Here is an 18034-nt window from a genome sequence, read left to right as displayed (position 1 = left end):
TGAAAACCATTTCCGGTGACTACCTCTTGAAGCTCATCAAGAGAATGCCAAGAGTGTGCAAAGCAGTCATCAAAGCAAAAGGTGACTACTTTGAAGAACCAAGAATATAAGACATATTTTCAGTTGTTTCACACTTTTTTGTTAAGTATATAATTCCACATGTGTTAATTCATAGTTTTGATGCCTTCAGTGTGAATGTACAATTTTCATAGTCATGGAAATACAGAAAAATCTTTAAATGAGAAGGTGTGTCCAAACTTTTGGTCTGTACTGTATATATATATATATATATATATATATATCTATATCTATATCTATATCTATATATCTCTGGAGACTCACGGTCTATGTCGTACATAGACGTCTGAATGAGGCTTCATATTGTAATCCTGGCCATCCTTCCCTCTGTACACCTCACTTTCTGCATGCTGATTCTAGTGATATCATGTAATATCTGTAAGTAGAGATATTCTTATACAGTCCTCTAAAACAAGATGCGATCTGACAAATTGGAGTAAGACTGTGACACGGTTATTAGCGTCTGCTGTGTGCATATGATCTCTTCTCATTAAATCGCTGCTTGCTTCGCTATTGATCAGATGTACATGTTAAGGCCTCATTCACACATCAGTATTTCATCAGTATTTGTATGCCAAAACCAGGAGTGTCTCCAAAACACAGAACAGGGGTCAATCTTTCAATTCTAGCTATTCTCTGTAAATTCCACTCCTAGTGTTGGCATACATACACTGATGCAAAATACTGACGTGTGAATGAGGCCCAAGGCATTTATTAACGTCCCCCTAGGCTATGTTCACATGCAGCCTTTTTGCAGCGTTTTTTTTTTTGCTGCCTTTTATTTATACAGTACCAGCAAAAGCTATGAGACTTTAGAAATCTTTAGAAACCTGCTGCATGTGAACATAGCCCTAGACAGAAAAATAACAGATGGCGTACAAGTGTTACATTATCACAAACGCCACTTAGAATGTGTCAGACAGGATTGTTATTGCATTTGAAAGAATACCTTGTAATTTAAAAAATTAAAGAGACCCTGTCACTGAGATTTCCAACCAAGACTAGTAATGCCGTGTGACCTAGCCTAACAAATCCTGCTGGTCAGATGCCAAATGCTCCATAGCTGTAAAACCAGCCCCCGGAAGTATAGCCGAGTCCGCTGTTCTTGCTTTATCGACAGCCTTTTCCATTACTACGCCCCCACAAAATCCCGTACCTGCACGCGTTCCCTACTTAATTTTGCCCATGAGCGCAATCCAGTCCTCACTGGCTTCACTATTGTACCGCCCGTGCTCGGGGAAGGGATAAAGGCGTCACCTGCCATCACTCATGCCGTCTGCTGTTGAATTGTCTTCGATGTTGCCGCACTTTCAGGGCACAAGCCCGGTTCATCTATGAAGCGGGATTGTGCCCATACGCTTGATTGATCCGAGCACGGGGGCTGGGTGTGTGATGGGAGTTCGGAGCCAATTGGGGCAGCAGTGTTGTCTGACATTGGGCAGGAGGCCGGGTTTCATGATGTAACGAGCTGCCCCTATGACGCTACCAGCTGGATTTTGGTATCAGGTGGGAAATATTCGGTTTACTGTATATGAAAGTATTTAGGGAGTTTAGAATTAAATAATAAAACATGTAACACTCTGGGCACGAGACATAATATTGGACTGTAATTGTAAAGTGTTGCGGAATATGTTGGCGCTATAAAAATAAAAAAAATATTTATTATTATTATAATTTGAGTTTTATGGGGGGTAAAGTAATGGGACAAGTTCCCTTAAAGTTATACGATCGCCCCACTTTTAGGTTGGGCAATTCAACTTGTCAGATGCCCTGATAAATTGGTTTTCCAAAATGTTCTTGTTCATATTTTATATATCTCTCAACCCAAGTTGTGGGTCATAATTATTTTCAGCTTCTGAGCAGAATTGCAACTTCTTGCAGCTTCCGATACCGGTGTCTGAATGTTATACAGGGCATCATTTCTCCTGGACGCTCCAATAACTGCTCCGTACAGGGCACATCTTATGGTAGAGATAGCTTAGGATATTTCCTTCTGGGTTTTGTTCTTTGGCTTTGTTGTTCCCGAAGATCAGGTTTTTAGGTACAGAGGCCATAATAGTGTAGTGCTGTGCTATTCTGCAAAAAAAAAAAAAAAAAAGCCAGTGTGAACAGAGCCCTAGTGTTGAGTCTTTATTTTACACACCTGTACCATGACTTGGTAATATTGTGTGTAAGGTTCACCATCATACCACTAAGTGCTCTCGCTTTGTGGTCTCCTACTCAAGTTTCCTTCCCAGTTTGGGTATAGTGGGAATGGGCCGGTGTCCGTACACTATCTAACTGTGTTATTGTCCTTGATACTCGCCACGTAGCGAGGGGAATGGTTATAATGCAGTTGTTCTTTATCCAAACGTTACATTTCTAGGAGGAGAAAATGAGGAATGAATCTGACTTCTTGGAAAAGGTGCTCCATTCATATAAAAGGAGTCAGGAATGGGAACAGCTCCTCCATATCCTTCTATGTTTAGTATTAACTGACCCACATCATTTATTCTTTACATATCTGCTTTCTCTGCATGTGCGCATTAGCTTAGCGAATGTAATGTGGCAGAATTAAGGTTTCTTGTTTGCCCTCTCAGCCGGGGGTAGGGTCATAGTGTTGCTGATTTTGCTTTTCCCATTTGTACTGTTGCATTTCTGTATTCCCTTGGGCATGGTATAAGGTGTCGCTGCATGGAGCGCGTGATCCGTGATATAACGCTGCCTGTGTGCTGTAGCCTGCCAAGCCCGGCCTCTCCATTTTGTTTTATCTTCTCCCCTTCTTTTAGGTGGGCCTTGGCTATGCTGTTCTCTGCATTGTGTGCCATGGCCACCTGGTGGATTGTGTGCGACTCCCCTCTATCCTTTGTGCTAATCTACCTAGATGGCTTAAGAGCATAATAGCCTTCAAGACCATGGCCCTTGGTCACTGTAAGTGCCATCACCTTCTGTGTTTTATGTGGGAGTGTATGAGCCACGTCTGCTACTTCTCCCTGGTTTGCCGTGTTCTGGAAGCTTCATCAAAAACTTTTGCAATTTTACTCCAATTATACAAATATATCTGCTTTATTTTCACCTTTTCCTTTAAATTTTAGATCTTTGAGAAAATCCTAATAATTCTGTTGGCCCATCTGTATTGCTACGCGCCCCTGTATGACTATGCTTTCATGTTTCTTGGTGTGAAACTACTACCTAAAGTATTGCTGTAGACCTCCGGTATATATGACTATATCTCCAAAAATAGCTCATAAGGCCCAGAAACTTCTCTTAAAACAGTCTTCCTATTTAATAAAGTGATGATACCCCCACTAATCTTGAGCATGAAGGGTCTGCAGCTCCATCCTAGCTCACTCGCTGTGCAGGGCACTGATCCACTACCACTGTAAAAAGCCGACTCCCCCATTAAAGAAGGCAACGGTTTTATCTGAAACGCGACCACCTCTTAGGGATGGAAAAGACACATACTGAACGTGGCAAATCATATGTATCAATTTAAGATATAATCAATATAATAAACAAGATAAAATGTATTTGCTTTATAAGGATGAATGGCAGACCATTCGGGTAGAGACTGAAAAAAATAAAGGAGGAAAACTCCAAACAATTGGTGAAAAGAAGATATTAACATGGGTTTAGAAAATAAAATGACTTTATTAGACAAAAAATGTTAAATGGTGGCACTGCAACCAGAAGAGTGCTGCGCTCTTGACCCGTGGACCACCCAGGTAAACCCAGCAGAGGGCTGTCTATTTACCTCCTTTGTGACTATTGGACATACAAGACACACAGGGCATTTACCATGTGGGCGTCTCTTTTTATTAAATAATCACATTATTAGCTCCTACATCTGTACTTGTCCCCCCCCCACTGTGGATCCCCTTGTGTGTAACAAGCATGGACAAATTTGCCTCCTTCAGCTGTGGGCTTTCTATTGTATGATACTATCTGTATCTAACTGCATTACCTGCGCTGGGGTAGTTTTTACTACCCTGGGATATTTATTATGATATTTATTATATACAGAATCTGCTATTTGTGGTCCTTGAGTTTTCATGGTCCTTGATTACGCTCTTACTACTTTTTCTATATAGTTGTGCGCAGCACTCTTCTGGTTACAGGAGTTTTATTTTCTAAATTGTTTGGAGTTTTCCTCTGTTTTTTTTCACCTTTTACGGATGTCTGCTGAATGGCTGACTCCCTCCGGCTGCCCCCCACACACACAGCTCTGCTGGAATGGAAGACCGTCCTATTCTCGTATAGGAGAGATCGGTCAATCAAGCTGAGCCAGGGACTGAGGAGCTGGAAGAAGTTGCCCAGAGGATTCCTCTCCTTGTGCCCAGCTGGTATTTCAGGCTGTATTTGTTAAAAAATATATAAAAAACTGCAGCAATGTAACGATAATCCTGTCTGTATATGAAACCAATGACTGGCTCGCTTTTTAAAGGGGCTTTCTGGTTTCAAGTATTTATCGTCCATGGGCTAGCGAATACGAACTGAGGTGGTACTCTAGTGCCCTGGGTACAGCACTGCCTCTCCACCGCTGCTCCAGTGATTGTTTACAGGCTGCAGCGGTGACGTCAAGGTTTTTTATTTTTGTTTGTAAAGCTGAAGTCTGTACAATTCTACCAACTCCATCCAAAACTACTTTTGACTCCACAGCCTGGTGTAAAATATCACAGACTTTCAGGAACTGTAAAAGCGGACTAGGGGGTGATATAGAAGGGTTAATGTTTTTTGGCCTCACTAGTGATCCCTAATCTGATTTTGGGTCAGAGCAAAACAGGGGCCAAGAAAAGAGGCAGATTAGGCAGGTGCTTTGGAAGCCATAATGCATTTATAGTAGACCATTTTTCCAACACCGGTCTATCTAAATGTCCTCCAGAATGTGAGCAATGCTCTCAGGGTGCTGAGGTCTACATGATAAGGAGCGCTTACAGTTAGTAACAATAAAAAAGAGACAGTGGTTTTATCAGCTGTCTGTGATGTCAGTGCGGCAGACCATAACAGACACTGGGCGCAGCGGCGGAGATTTAGTGCTGGACCTGGGGAGGGTGAGTGGACAACCCCTTCTCAATTACTCTATTCCTCTATGTAAAATAAAACCGTCTGTACTCTCCTCTGGTACCTGCGCCATTCCAGTGATTTCAGAGCAGGGGCTCATGTGAAGTTATGTCACCTGAGCCCTGCAACCAGTCAGCGGCTCTTTACTCTCGCTTCCTTCTGATGTAACTGACTACCAGGGATGGTCAGTGAGCAGCAGTTCTCACTTCTTCCGGATGTCCGTTTCATCTGAAGAAAGTGACAGTGAAGCGGCCCATTAGTGGCCACTGACTGGCCGCAGGGCTTGCGTGACACAATAAATTAATGCGAGCCCCTCTGCTGGCATCACTGGGGCAGCACCGGAGGTGAGCTTAGGCTGTTCTTATTTTTACATGAAGGAATATAGTATTTGAGTGGACAATCCGTTTAAGCAGAGTTTGAGTTTGAGTGTGTGTGTCTGTGTCTGTGTGTTTTTTTAACAAACTGGAGGCAGGGGTTTTCTAAAACCGTTAACCCATTTTGAGATCACTGGCTATCCTCTGCACATGCTACCCTCGGCACTCTGACAGGAACAACCAACTGAAACTGTTCGGCTTAAGGATGGTTTCTCAGATAAAAAATTACTAACCACGCATTTAGGAGACAGGGGTGCATGCTGTGTACTGCAGCTTCCCATGCTTGCTCCATCACTTAAAGGGAATCTGTCAGCAGGATTTTGCTGTGTAATCGGAAGACAGCATGAGGTAGGGGTTAAAACACAGATTTCAGCGATGCCTCTTTTTATCAAGTTCCAAAGGTTTTTTTGCTTACAGGGATTGTTTTAGCCCCGGTAGCTTATCATTGCTGTGACTAGCCCTGGTCTGCCACGCCCCGTCCTGTGATAGGCAGCTCACTGTCTATGGATATTGTACACAGAGAGCCTGGTGTGGGCGGGGGCAGCTTCCTCACCTCTGCCATAGCTAAATCTAAAAGCTCTGATTGTGTTAGAACGGCTGGACCCAGTAATCTAAGTCAGAGGTCCCCAACCGCCGGTCCGCGGACCAGGACCGGGCCGTTGGGGTTTTTCAGCCGGTCCGCGGCACCGCCACAGACAATCACTAAACATTGACAGTGTGCTCTGGTCTGCGGTGGCTCAGAGCACACTGTGTGGGGTGGATGCTGCCCGCTGTTCTAGACTCCCGCAGGGTAGACCTGTAGAGGACCTGTGATGACATCAAGGTACATAACTGTGATGTCACCACAGGTCCTGAAGCAGGATGAAGCAGGGGCGGAACTACCGCCCGTGCAGCCGGTTCATTGAACGGGGGCCCCGAGGGAGAGGGGGCCCCTCCAGCCTCCAGCAGGGCCGCCATCAGGGCATGACTGCCCTGACTCCAGTATGGGGCCCGGCCGGTAGGAGCCCCCTCGGAGCCCCCCTCTTGTGCGTCTCTCTCCTCATGGGGCCCCCGGCCCCATGCAAAGCGCCGGGTCCAGGACATCTCATAATTCCTCTGACTTCCAGTCATGTGACGGCGCCGTCACATGAGCGGAAGGCAGGAGAACCTGGTGTCAGCGATTTGGACGAGAGCCAGGATTCTGCAGGGATCGCATGGGGGTAAGTATAACAAGTTTTATTTTTTTTTAAATACAATTAACTAGGAGTGGGGGGAATGGGAGATGCACATGGGGGGGAGGGGAGAGATGAGAGATGCACATGGGGGAGGGGAGAGATGAGAGATCCACATGGGGGGAGGGGAGAGATGAGAGATGCACATGGGGGGGAGGGGAGAGATGAGAGATGCACATGGGGGGGAGAGGAGAGATGAGAGATGCACATGGGGGGGAGGGGAGAGATGAGAGATGCACATGGGGGGAGGGGAGAGATGAGAGATGCACATGGGGGGGAGAGGAGAGATGAGAGATGCACATGGGGGGGAGAGGAGAGATGAGAGATGCACATGGGGGGGAGAGGAGAGATGAGAGATGCACATGGGGGGGAGAGGAGAGATGAGAGATGCACATGGGGGGGAGGGGAGAGATGAGAGATGCACATGGGGGGGAGGGGAGAGATGAGAGATGCACATGGGGGGGAGGGGAGAGATGAGAGATGCACATGGGGGGGGAGGGGAGAGATGAGAGATGCACATGGGGGGAGGGGAGAGATGAGAGATGCACATGGGGGGCAGGGGAGAGATGCACATGGGGGGCAGGGGAGAGATGCACATGGGGGGGAGGGGAGAGATGAGAGATGCACATGGGGGGGAGGGGAGAGATGAGAGATGCACATGGGGGGAGGGGAGAGATGAGAGATGCACGGGGTGGATGAGAGATGCACGGGGGGTGGATGAGAGATGCACGGGGGGGGATGAGAGATGCGCGGGGGGGAGGAGAGATGCACATGGGGGGGGTTATGTTTACATAACTTTGTTGCCTTATGAAGGGCGGGGGGGGCCCCCAAAAATTTCTTGCACAGGGGCCCACTACAGTCTGTGTCCGCCCCTGGGATGAAGTAAATGCAGCTGAACAGCAGCTGTCAGGACAGCTGCCCTGTCCTGCTGCAGGGCGTGATGGGGTCTCAGTGATGCGGCTCCTGGCACAGCACATTATGTGGGGCTCCTGGCATAGCTCCTGGCGGGGACCTGGTCTACACTATATGATAAGTATGCACTAAACTCCAAATCCCTCCATTGCCCCGCCCACCCCGCCCCCTCCTTGCTGGGCCATGGAAAAATGATCTTGCTTCAAGCCGGTCCCTGGTGCAAAAAAGGTTGGGGACCACTGATCTAAGTGATACATTGTTGGATTCATCTTCTCTTTACCTACATCAGGCAGCTCTCAGATGAGGTAGCAAAAACCTGCTGCAGATTCCCTTTAATCCTACCTCTCCATTGAACCTAAATCCCACACTGCTTTTATTGTCTATAATTTACTTTACTCGTTGTTCAGGCCCAACGGACGTTTTAGAAGAATGGATTGGTCAGAAGACAGAGGTCTATATATTAGACCGTCAACTTCTGACTAATCCATTTCTCTAACGGAAACCTGACACTTAGTGTGTTCATTACACTATCTATATAGAGAAATGAATATCTGCATTCACTACAGGCTTTCCGTGTTCGCCACAGATGGCCTCTCTGTGCTGTTTATGCGCTGATAATGGTAGAAAAGAATACATCTTACTCTTCTCACAGCGGACATCAGTATTTGCAGTAGTTGGTTTTTACAACCCATGGTTGTTATAAATGTGTTTGTCGGTAATGGGAGGAAACCACTCTGTATTCTATAAGAATAAGCAATCCTGTCAGTCGTATTCTGAGCGGCCCTATAAATGAGCACCTCGAATAATTGTGTCTGTTTCCTTTGGTATTGTTGTCTGAAAAGAATTCATGTTCCATTTGATATACCGTATGTCAGGGACAAATGTGACCTCGCTGCCACAAGGAAACGTCATGGCTAATGTTGTTTTTATGTTGGCTCCATACATTACACTCCCTGACAGAAGTTATGTCGCTTATCCATGTTATGGAAATAAAAGCTTATAACCGGACGTTAAATTCAGCCATTGGTTTTATAAATTACTCTTTTGAAAGCTGAAACCCTCCCAAATTTGGTTTAGGTTAAGAAAATAAATTGGCATCAGTGCTGAAGTATTGATCATTTAATGGTCAGATTTTGGCAAGACAAAAGTTTTGTCGCCTGGTCATATAATGCACCCAATCCTAGTTTACATCCTCACCAGTGCTCAGTAAATGATCGGTTAATTAGTGGGTGTGTATAAAAAGAAACCCAGCACCCCAGACCTTCACTTGAACTGCAACTTGAGCTCTGATAACATGCCAAAAATCCAGCCTGCGACCAAAGCCTTGATTATCAAGAGGCTGAAGACCAGATCCACTGCAGAGGTGGCTGGCACCTTTAATGTGTCTCAGCGTCAAGTACAAAGAATTAAAAAAAGATTTGAAGAGACTGGAGATGTGTTTGATAAGCCCAGGTCCGGCAGACCCCACAAGACAACTGCTCAGGAGGAACGTTTGTTGGTTAGAAAATCCAAAGCAAGCCCCTCTTCCACTGCAGCAGAGCTCCAACAGGCCTGGTCACCTCAAGTCCCTGTGTCAACTAGAACAGTTTGTAGGATTCTGTCTCGAAATGGCCTCGATGGTCGAATCAGTGCCCAGAAGCCAGCACTAAACAAAAGGCAAATAAAAAACCGTGTGGCATTTGCAAAGTCCCACAGCCTGCTAAACAGATGGACGCTGGAAAAGTGGCAGAAGGTGGATTTCTCTGATGAATCTTCAGTAGTATTACATCACAGCCGCCGCAAATACTGCAGGAGACCTACTGGAGCCCGTATGGATCCAAAATACACCCTGAAAACAGTTAAATTTGGTGGTGGAAAGATCATGGTCTGGGGTTACATTCAGTATGGGGGTGTGCGAATCATTTGCAAGGTGGAAGGCAGTATCAATAGCATAAAATATCCAGAAGTATTAGCTACCTCTTACATTCCAAATCATAAAAGGGGTCAAATTGTGCAGGAGGATGGTGCTCCATCTCATACATCCATCTCTACAACAAAGTTCCTCCAGGCAAAAAAGATCAAAGTGCTCAAGGACCGACCAGCCCAGTCACCAGACATGGACATCATTGAGCATGTTTGGGGTAGGATGAAAGAGGAAGCTTGGAAGACAAAACCAAAGAATCTAGATGAACTCTGGGAGGCATGTAAGACGGCATTCTTTGCTATTCCTGATGACTTCATTAATAAATGTATGAATCATTGTTGAACCGCATGGATTCAGTCCTTCAAGCTCATGGAAGTCATACAAAATATTAAATATGACTCTAATAGCACCACAACTTCATTCATCAACGTTATGCAACATATATTTGTATTTTAAGATAATTTGTTTGAATATCACATTACTTTCTGTGGGCGACAAAACTTTTGTCTTACCAAAATCTGACCATTCTGTGTTCATTAAATGATTAATATTTCAGCATTGATGTCAATTTATTTTCTTAACCTAAACCAAATTTGGGAGGGCTTCAGCTTTCAAAAGAGTACAGTAATTTATAAAACCAATGGCTGAATTTAACGTCAGGTTATAAGCTTTTATTTACATAACATGGATAAGCGACATAACTTCTGTCAGGGAGTGTAGATTGACCACCATGTGAAATCTCCATCAGTGCTGTGCCATGTGAATGTTACTGTTTGGTTATTACCTGACAATGTGCAGATTTCATGCAGATCACATCAATCTATCTTGTTTTGAACTCTTTCCAGAGTAATTCTGCAGTCCAGTGTGCAGAATCCCAGGTCAGAGTTATCTGAGAGTTCATGCATTACAAAAAGGACAACCAGGTCTTCTTCAGGAGGCAGCACATTGAGAGGGTAAGCTTGCACCTCCATAGCCTGTATAGTGTTTCTTATAATGAAGACTTTTTTTTATTGTGGAGACCTGGTTCTTGGGCTGGATTTCTCTATACAGTCATGACGCTAGTTGTCATCCTAGAGCCCTGCTGAATGTTCTCACATTATTTTCTCTGACAAAGCAGAACATATAAGTTGGACCAGTTGATGATTTGCTTCTAAAGCTTGTGAGTTCTGCTTCTCCCACCCCTAACTGTGTGTGTGGGGAAACCAGACTTGCAGGCTTTTTCCACGAGTTCTGGTAGCATTTATACAACTTTTGTATGTAACAGAGATCTTCCCATTATTAGCTTGCCGCGTTTAGTTATTTTATTTCTTTTTGGGGTCCTGGATCCAGAGAACAGTTTCTAAAATAGTTATATTGTTCCTTTGTTTTAAATCTCCTTTAATATTTATATTGGGTGTCAAATTTGCACAGCACAACAGCCCAGATCAGCAGCGCAGGGTGCAGGCTGCCCCGCCCAGATCAGCAGCGCAGGGTGCAGGCTGCCCCGCCCAGATCAGCGGCGCAGGCTGCCCAGCCCAGATCAGCAGCGCAGGGTGCAGGCTGCCCCGCCCAGATCAGCGGCGCAGGCTGCCCCGCCCAGATCAGCGGCGCAGGCTGCCCCGCCCAGATCAGCGGCGCAGGCTGCCCCGCCCAGATCAGCGGCGCAGGCTGCCCCGCCCAGATCAGCGGCGCAGGCTGCCCCGCCCAGATCAGCGGCGCAGGGTGCAGGCTGCCCCTCCCAGATCAGCGGCGCAGGGTGCAGGCTGCCCCGCCCAGATCAGCGGCGCAGGGCATGGAGAGAATTGCTATTCATGCATTTCAAAATATAGTCCATTTAAGGATACACTAACACGAGCGTATACCAGGGCCAAGTCCTATGCGATGTTTTATCGGTTAGCACTTGGTCCAGTCTTATACTATGGGGCAGTTCCGACCAGTGCTTTTTTTTCCCTCATTCAGATTCGGCGTGAGGAAACAATCGCAGTATGCTGCGGGTGCATCCAATAATTTGATCACATGCACCCATACAAGCCTATGGGTGCATGTGAAACATTGGACTGCACTCGGATGTCATCTGAGTGGAGTGCGACTACCACGGACACAGAGAATGGAGAAGATGGATAAATTAAGTTCTCAGTCGTCTTCACACCTGTGATCCGATTCTCATGCAAGAGAATTGGAGCACACTCTGATGGCACTTGGCTCATAATCTAACAGAGTTTGATCCGAGTGACATTAGCATAATCGGCCCAATTCTCTCTCTAGCATGAGAGAATCATCCGCTTGTGTGACCCCAGCCTAAATTTACATGCACTTGTTAAGTTAACCATTTTAGTCACAGACCTACGGCCACATCAGACAGGCCATAGGTCTGTGACTCAAATGATCATACCTCAGCATAATACTGAGCTACTGAGAAAAATAAAAAATTAAAGAAATGTCATCAGTCTGCTTGAAAATTGGTACCTATATGTGAATATTGATGCATCTGGTTTTGGCCTAAAGACCTTGCATGGGTTCAAAAATCCCCAAAGCTGACAAATCCGAACAGGAAGCGTTCTTGAAGGCTCTCGATAGTGGTGCCTAGTGCTGTGGGCCTGTAGCTTTTCTGAACTACAATTCTGCATAAGCCTAAGGTATTAGAAACGCGTTTTCACTTAGAATTTGAATGTATACGGAAAGGTCTTGTCCGGTAGATATTCTAGTGCTTCCAGATGAGCCAGTCTACCTGTATATTCTGAATTGTGCAGAACACTTCCATAGTGTTGGTTCTAGTTCTTGCTTATCATAAATCCGTATAGACGACTCCAGATTGGTGGTGATTACAGCCATACAAGATTGTCCTTGCTGTGCCTTATGCCTTTTTCTTTAATCATTCCTCTTCTAATTCCTTTTTAACATGACGCCTCCTGCTTATTTCATTACTTGTTACCATTCTTTCTACTTTCCCCACAGCGTGATTCCTGAGCGGAAGAAAAGGATTGCTTTGCACCAAATGCGCTTAATGAAACTCTGGTACACCCCGGGCTCTGCTGCTCTTTGCCTGCAAAATGCTCTTGACCAGCTCTTCCAATCTCATTAAAGCACCCTGTCTGCATGGCTTTGCCACTAATACAACGATTAATCTGCACCAATCCAATCTGTTTCTTGGCTGCCTTCATTATTTCTCTTTGCTTCACCAGTGTGTTGGTTTGTTGTGTGTGTGTGTGTGGTTATACTTCTTTGTTTTTTGTGACGTCACAATACTTTTTGATATTTTATTTTTATATATATTTTTTTCTTCTTGTGTATATAACCGCAGGATGGTTTCTTTGCCGTTAATTTCTTTTGACATCTTCTGTTTAACAGCCACACAGTTCCACGGGCTCGGACGGTGTTGCGGTAATTAGATCCATTGGTGGCTACAAAAGAGAAGTGCATTACCGCAAAGACCTGAAGAAGAATAAAGGTGGCTACAAAAGAGAAGTGCATTACCGCAAAGACCTGAAGAAGAATAAAGAAGAAAATGGACTTCTCACAGAAAACAAAACCTCCGTCTGCCTTTATCCCTTCTTCCAAAATATGAAAAACTATTTCTGACTGTTCCTCTGGCTCAGGTTTGTTCCCTACCAGGAGGAAGAGGATGACACCAGCCAGACCCGTGGCTTCAGGCACTCTACATCTACTGTTGGTACCTGGTAGTGGGGCAGTCTTGTGCATGCAGCAGATGATGCCAATGTGGCATGGACGTTGTGATGGCAATCATTTCATCAGAACAAAGCACTACACTGTGTATAACAATGGCCTACATTCTGTAGGGCGGCTCAATAAGAATTCATGCAGCCCATTCCATTGCCTTGTCAGCCACCCAATAATTTTCTTTGTTTTAAAAGGAGACCTTCCATCTAAATTTGTGCGCATATATATATGTATGTATGTATGTATGTATGTATGTATGTATGTATGTATGTATGTGTGTATGTGTGTATGTGTGTGTGTGTGTGTGATGTGTAACCTGAATACTTTGTAACTCAAAAGTACCAAAGTTTTTCTCACAATGATGGAAGTTGGAGACCAGAAGATGGATATGCCAGTTCTCCAATTAACTGGAAACCATTTAGTTTTTGTGTAGTTTTGTATGTGGAGCTGATCCAGAAATGGAAATTTTAAGAGACTGGAGCTACTTTTATTCTTGCAAACACTTTTTTTTTTGTTTGGTTTGGCATCGCCCCTCCCCTCATTTAAATTTTCTTTTTTAAATACTGGATTTATTCTTAAATTATTCCTATGACATTGATGGTTCTGAAACCTTAGTTTTAAGAATGGAGTCCAGGTCCAGTGAGTGTCCCATTATACTACTATAAGCATTATAATATGAACTCACTAAGGGCTAGTGCCGACTGCTGTAATAATTGGACAAGTGTTATCCATCAAAACGTCGGATAGCACTCGTCCCCAAGTTATTCTATGGGGCTGTGCACATGTCGAATCCCCCCCCTCGGACAAAAACAGTCCAAGGGAAAAAATTGTTACATGCCCGTATTTGATCCGATAATCAGATCACACTTGGCCATGCAATCAATGAGTCCATGAAAACCGCTTGACTGCACTCAGATGACATCTGAGTGCAGTTCGATTTCTAAGAACACACAAGATGGAGAAACTTAATTCACAATCTTCTCATCCGAGAAAATCGGATCACCCTATGGTGATACTGATCATCTGCACCTAGCCTAATCATCGAATTTGGCCAAAACTTTTTCATAAATCAGGACTTAAATGTTCAGGCATAAAACTTCTTGAAATTACGCAAAATGTTTGTGCAATGCAAGGTTGCTCCAAATTGTTGGCATATTTGCAACAGTCCCAGCCAGTTGCGTCATCTTTTAGAAAAATGGGACAGAGCATGTTGAAACCGGTCCGAAAAATTCATCAATCTATGCAACAAAAGTGTCAGAACTTACTCCAAAACTATATGCCAGCTGCAGGCTCAAAGTAGCATATTTGTTGGAGGTCCAGGTCTCTTCATGAAGTTGGAGTAAAATGCCCAAATATATTAAGACTGGCATAAAAACCAGTCTAATTGAATCGGGGCCTTAGTGTTCTCTTATCCCTGCTAAAAATCCCAAACAATCCTATAAAATTCTCCCAGAACTCTGCAGTCACGTGGGCAGTAGATATAAGACAGCCGCACTTCGTCTATATTCATAGTCCTCACCAGACCTGGGGTTGAGGACACAATTCGGATTCAATAATGTATTACAGCTGTGAAACAGCCGGGTCTTGGATGAGTCCACATACAGATGGCTTGTCTATAGAGGAAGCGAGCAGTTTTTTCCCCAAAATTTAAATACGCAGCACCTACAGTGCCATTTCCGAGGATCTTAAGTGGAAATTGATCACTTGTTAAACATTTTAGTGTTCAGTAAAATAACCACTAAATGTTAACTTTAAAGAACCCCTTCAGAACTAATTTTGCTATAAAGAGTAGATATATTTAATATAGGAGTGGGCAGCCGCAGACTGAGGATGCTTCTAAATATCCCCTAGAAACACAAGTGCTGATAAGTGTCACTAAGGTTCCCTGAAGGGACCTGAGGTTGTGGCATTCTGTCATGGAGAGCGGGATCCCAAATCCCCCCGCAGTCACTCCCACGATAAGAGAGGGATCTCACTCTTTGTGGTAACCCAGCATTGCCGCGGACTTTACTGACCTATCACCAACCTGTATTCGCTTTAATGATGTTACAGTTTTGTTCGATACTCGGCAATGCTGGGTTAATGCAAAGAGAGATCTTACTGTGAGAGGAGCCATGGAGGGTTGTGGTAAAAAATTGGGTCCTTTTGGTAAAAAATTGGGTCCTTTCAAGGAACGTTAGGGACATTTCTTAATATCGCCTATTAGCAAAACTTCTCCTAAGACAATGGGGCTGCCCCTGATGATAGGTTCACTTTAAAGAGTACCGGTCAGGCAATTCATGTTGGCCAAACCACAGGCAATTTGACTTGAGACCGACTCCATCATTTCAGATAGATATGTTTTATTCTCAAACATACAGGGGAAAAAAAAAACGACCTATGTAAGGAAATTTTTTCGGTAAGGGGATAACTTTTTATTTTTCATCAGTGCTTATAATGTAAGAATAGGTAGTGCAGTACGACCAGCATGCATAAGTGTTTGCTATAGAACATGTCCCTAGTGTTACAGTAACTGTTACTAGATATGTACTGTATAGATGCGAGGGTTAAACACAAAAAAAAAAGTCTTCAATCTGGTCCGCACTAGACCTTTTACAGGTATTGATGGAATAGCAGTTATATCAGTATCTGATCAATGAGGGTCCAGCTGCGGCCACTACAATGTGCATCCTCAGCTGACTTGGGATAGCAAAGGGTCATCTGTTCTGGTTTACCAATGAATATGGTATATATCGGAAAAGTCATCAATGCTTGTGGGGGAGAAAACTGATCAGGCATGCTGAAATCAGATATGCCTGATCCTTCCCCTACCTTCGACACTTGCCATCAGAGAAGGGTCTGGTGACCCTCAAACACATCCGGTAAATGTTGACCAAACATCTAATGTGTATGGGCATTATATTACATGTAAGTGAAGGATCTTAAAACTAAGTTTAGATTAGGGTCCATTATTTAAATGAAGGACAAATGTTTCATTTAAAAGGTATGAAACTCCTAATATATCCAAAGTCCATGGCAACAATAATATGGCAAAATTGAGGGAAATAAAGGTACAAGTCCAACATGTGGTCCTGCTGTGCTTATCCAGAAGAAGGCATTTTTCCTTGTCTTGGGTTTAAATAAAAATCCTATTTATATTGATTTAATGTAAAATACCATGAAGCCACTTAATATATAGCTATATACTTGGATTCCTCACCAGCATTCCACGAAATTTAGGATGATAATTTCCTTACTGAGGAATTTCTGTATGAGCCAATTGCATCTATCAATCCTTGACTTGCATTACATACGCCGTGACTTACTGGAGCTAGCCGCAATGTCTTCACGGCACATTGACTTATGAATGATCATTCCCATGCAGTATATGTTATTTATATTGACAAAAGGAATGAATGTGGAAGAAGTGAGACGCAGTGTAAAAGCCTCGACCTATCGAGTGCACAATTTAGTTATAAAGATTGAAAGAAGAAGTTAATGTCCTGTACGTAGAGGCACAATACCAAATAATACACATGTTGTGGAATTTTACTTTTATATGTTGTATTCAGTTTGTTTTTTGTTTGTTTTTTATGCAGTAATTAAATTCCCAAAAGAGATGCTCAGGGATGTGATGATGAAGAGCTCTAAAGAGCTTATGTAAATAGCTGTCCATATTAGACTAGGTTCACATTTGTGTTCTGCTCCACAATTGATGGTAAAACTGATGACGGATTCGGAGCAGTTTACATTGAGCCTCCTCCAGGACAGCGACGCATGCAGTTTCTGTGGCTTCTTACGCCAGCATGTGCGATGCTACGTATACAGAATAGTTCACCCTTAGAAACGTTCCCGCCATGTTGTACATATGACATCCAATGGAGCACGGAACAATTCTTATTTCCTCACTGATCTAGAATGCAACAACCTCTATGAACTCTGAAGCATACCGAAACTAAGTAGCACCCACTAGAAATGTGCATGGAAACTCTGTACAACCTGTAGGTGCCAACTGATAACTATTCTGCACTGACCCATCGCATTTTATCGTTTTTATTGTATGACACCAATTTAAAAAAAGAAAGCAAGTGTGAACTTAGTCATATGATCGCAGTCCATGTAGCTATGCCTTGTAATGAATGGGAATTAACTAGTGTTGAGAGAGTATGTTCTGTTCCGAGTATGCTCGGGCCGAGCTCCGAGTATTTACAGCTGCTCGGTGATATGTTTGAATCGCTCCCGTGTGCATGATTTGCAACTGTTTGACAGCTTTATTACATAGGAGGAATGTTTATTTCTTACACATTCCTCACATATAATAAAACTGTCAAACAGTTGCAAATCCTGCACACAGGAGCGATTTAACCTAATCACCGAGCAGCTATAAATACTCGGAGCTCGGCCCGAGCATACTCGCCGAAAGGGTTAATAGAACATACTCGCTCAACACTAGAAATAACCGTAGACTAGCACCTTTACTGATACCGCTTCTTTATCACTGAAATGCGATCAGTGTCTGTGCCTTTTTCTGTTCACTCCTCATTTCAGAATGTAGAACCCATGGTGTAAGCATCTTGATTTTTTGTAAATGGTATATTTGTAATATTTTTTTAAACTGAACCGAGCTACTGAGAGGTTAATATTTTGCAGAGGGTATTTTTGTCAAAAAAGAATAACGGAAAAAGTTGTTGCAAAGTTCACTGTTTAATATCCTATATGTTGTATAAAATCCCTGCATTCCATAAGCGTTTTTATACATCCACTCGAATAATTGTGTATATATGTTATTCAGCAGAATAAACTAATTCATCCTTTCTACCCAGAATTTGTATATCATTTACAGTACAGACCAAAAGTTTGGACACACCTTCTCATTTAAA

At 43.7% G+C, this 18034-nt stretch overlaps 1 protein-coding gene across 7 annotated transcripts in view; it reads left to right on the top strand.

Annotated features, from left to right (window-relative positions):
* CDC14B (cell division cycle 14B) overlaps positions 1 to 16776 on the top strand; it is a 94658-nt gene extending 77882 nt beyond the window's left edge. For 2 of the 7 annotated variants that reach the window (XM_073670989.1, XM_073670991.1), the window contains exons 13-15: positions 10364 to 10471; positions 12453 to 12512; positions 12846 to 16776. In XM_073670989.1, the coding sequence (XP_073527090.1) occupies positions 10364 to 10471; positions 12453 to 12512; positions 12846 to 12882 (205 nt within the window). In that variant the 3' untranslated portion in view covers positions 12883 to 16776. Of the gene's footprint in view, positions 1 to 2846; positions 2989 to 10363; positions 10472 to 12452; positions 12513 to 12845 lie in introns of all 7 variants that reach the window. The other 5 variants (XM_073670992.1, XM_073670995.1, XM_073670990.1 and 2 more) reach the window with 3 other exon arrangements.
* Positions 16777 to 18034: the final 1258 nt, after the last annotated feature.

This window comes from Phyllobates terribilis, unplaced genomic scaffold (genome assembly GCF_046119375.1).
Source record: "Phyllobates terribilis strain yellow unplaced genomic scaffold, ASM4611937v1 Scaffold_1__5_contigs__length_1240528914, whole genome shotgun sequence".
Taxonomy (NCBI): domain Eukaryota; kingdom Metazoa; phylum Chordata; class Amphibia; order Anura; family Dendrobatidae; genus Phyllobates; species Phyllobates terribilis.
Note: the sequence above shows the minus strand (reverse complement) of the source record. Positions and strands in the feature narration are given on the sequence as shown.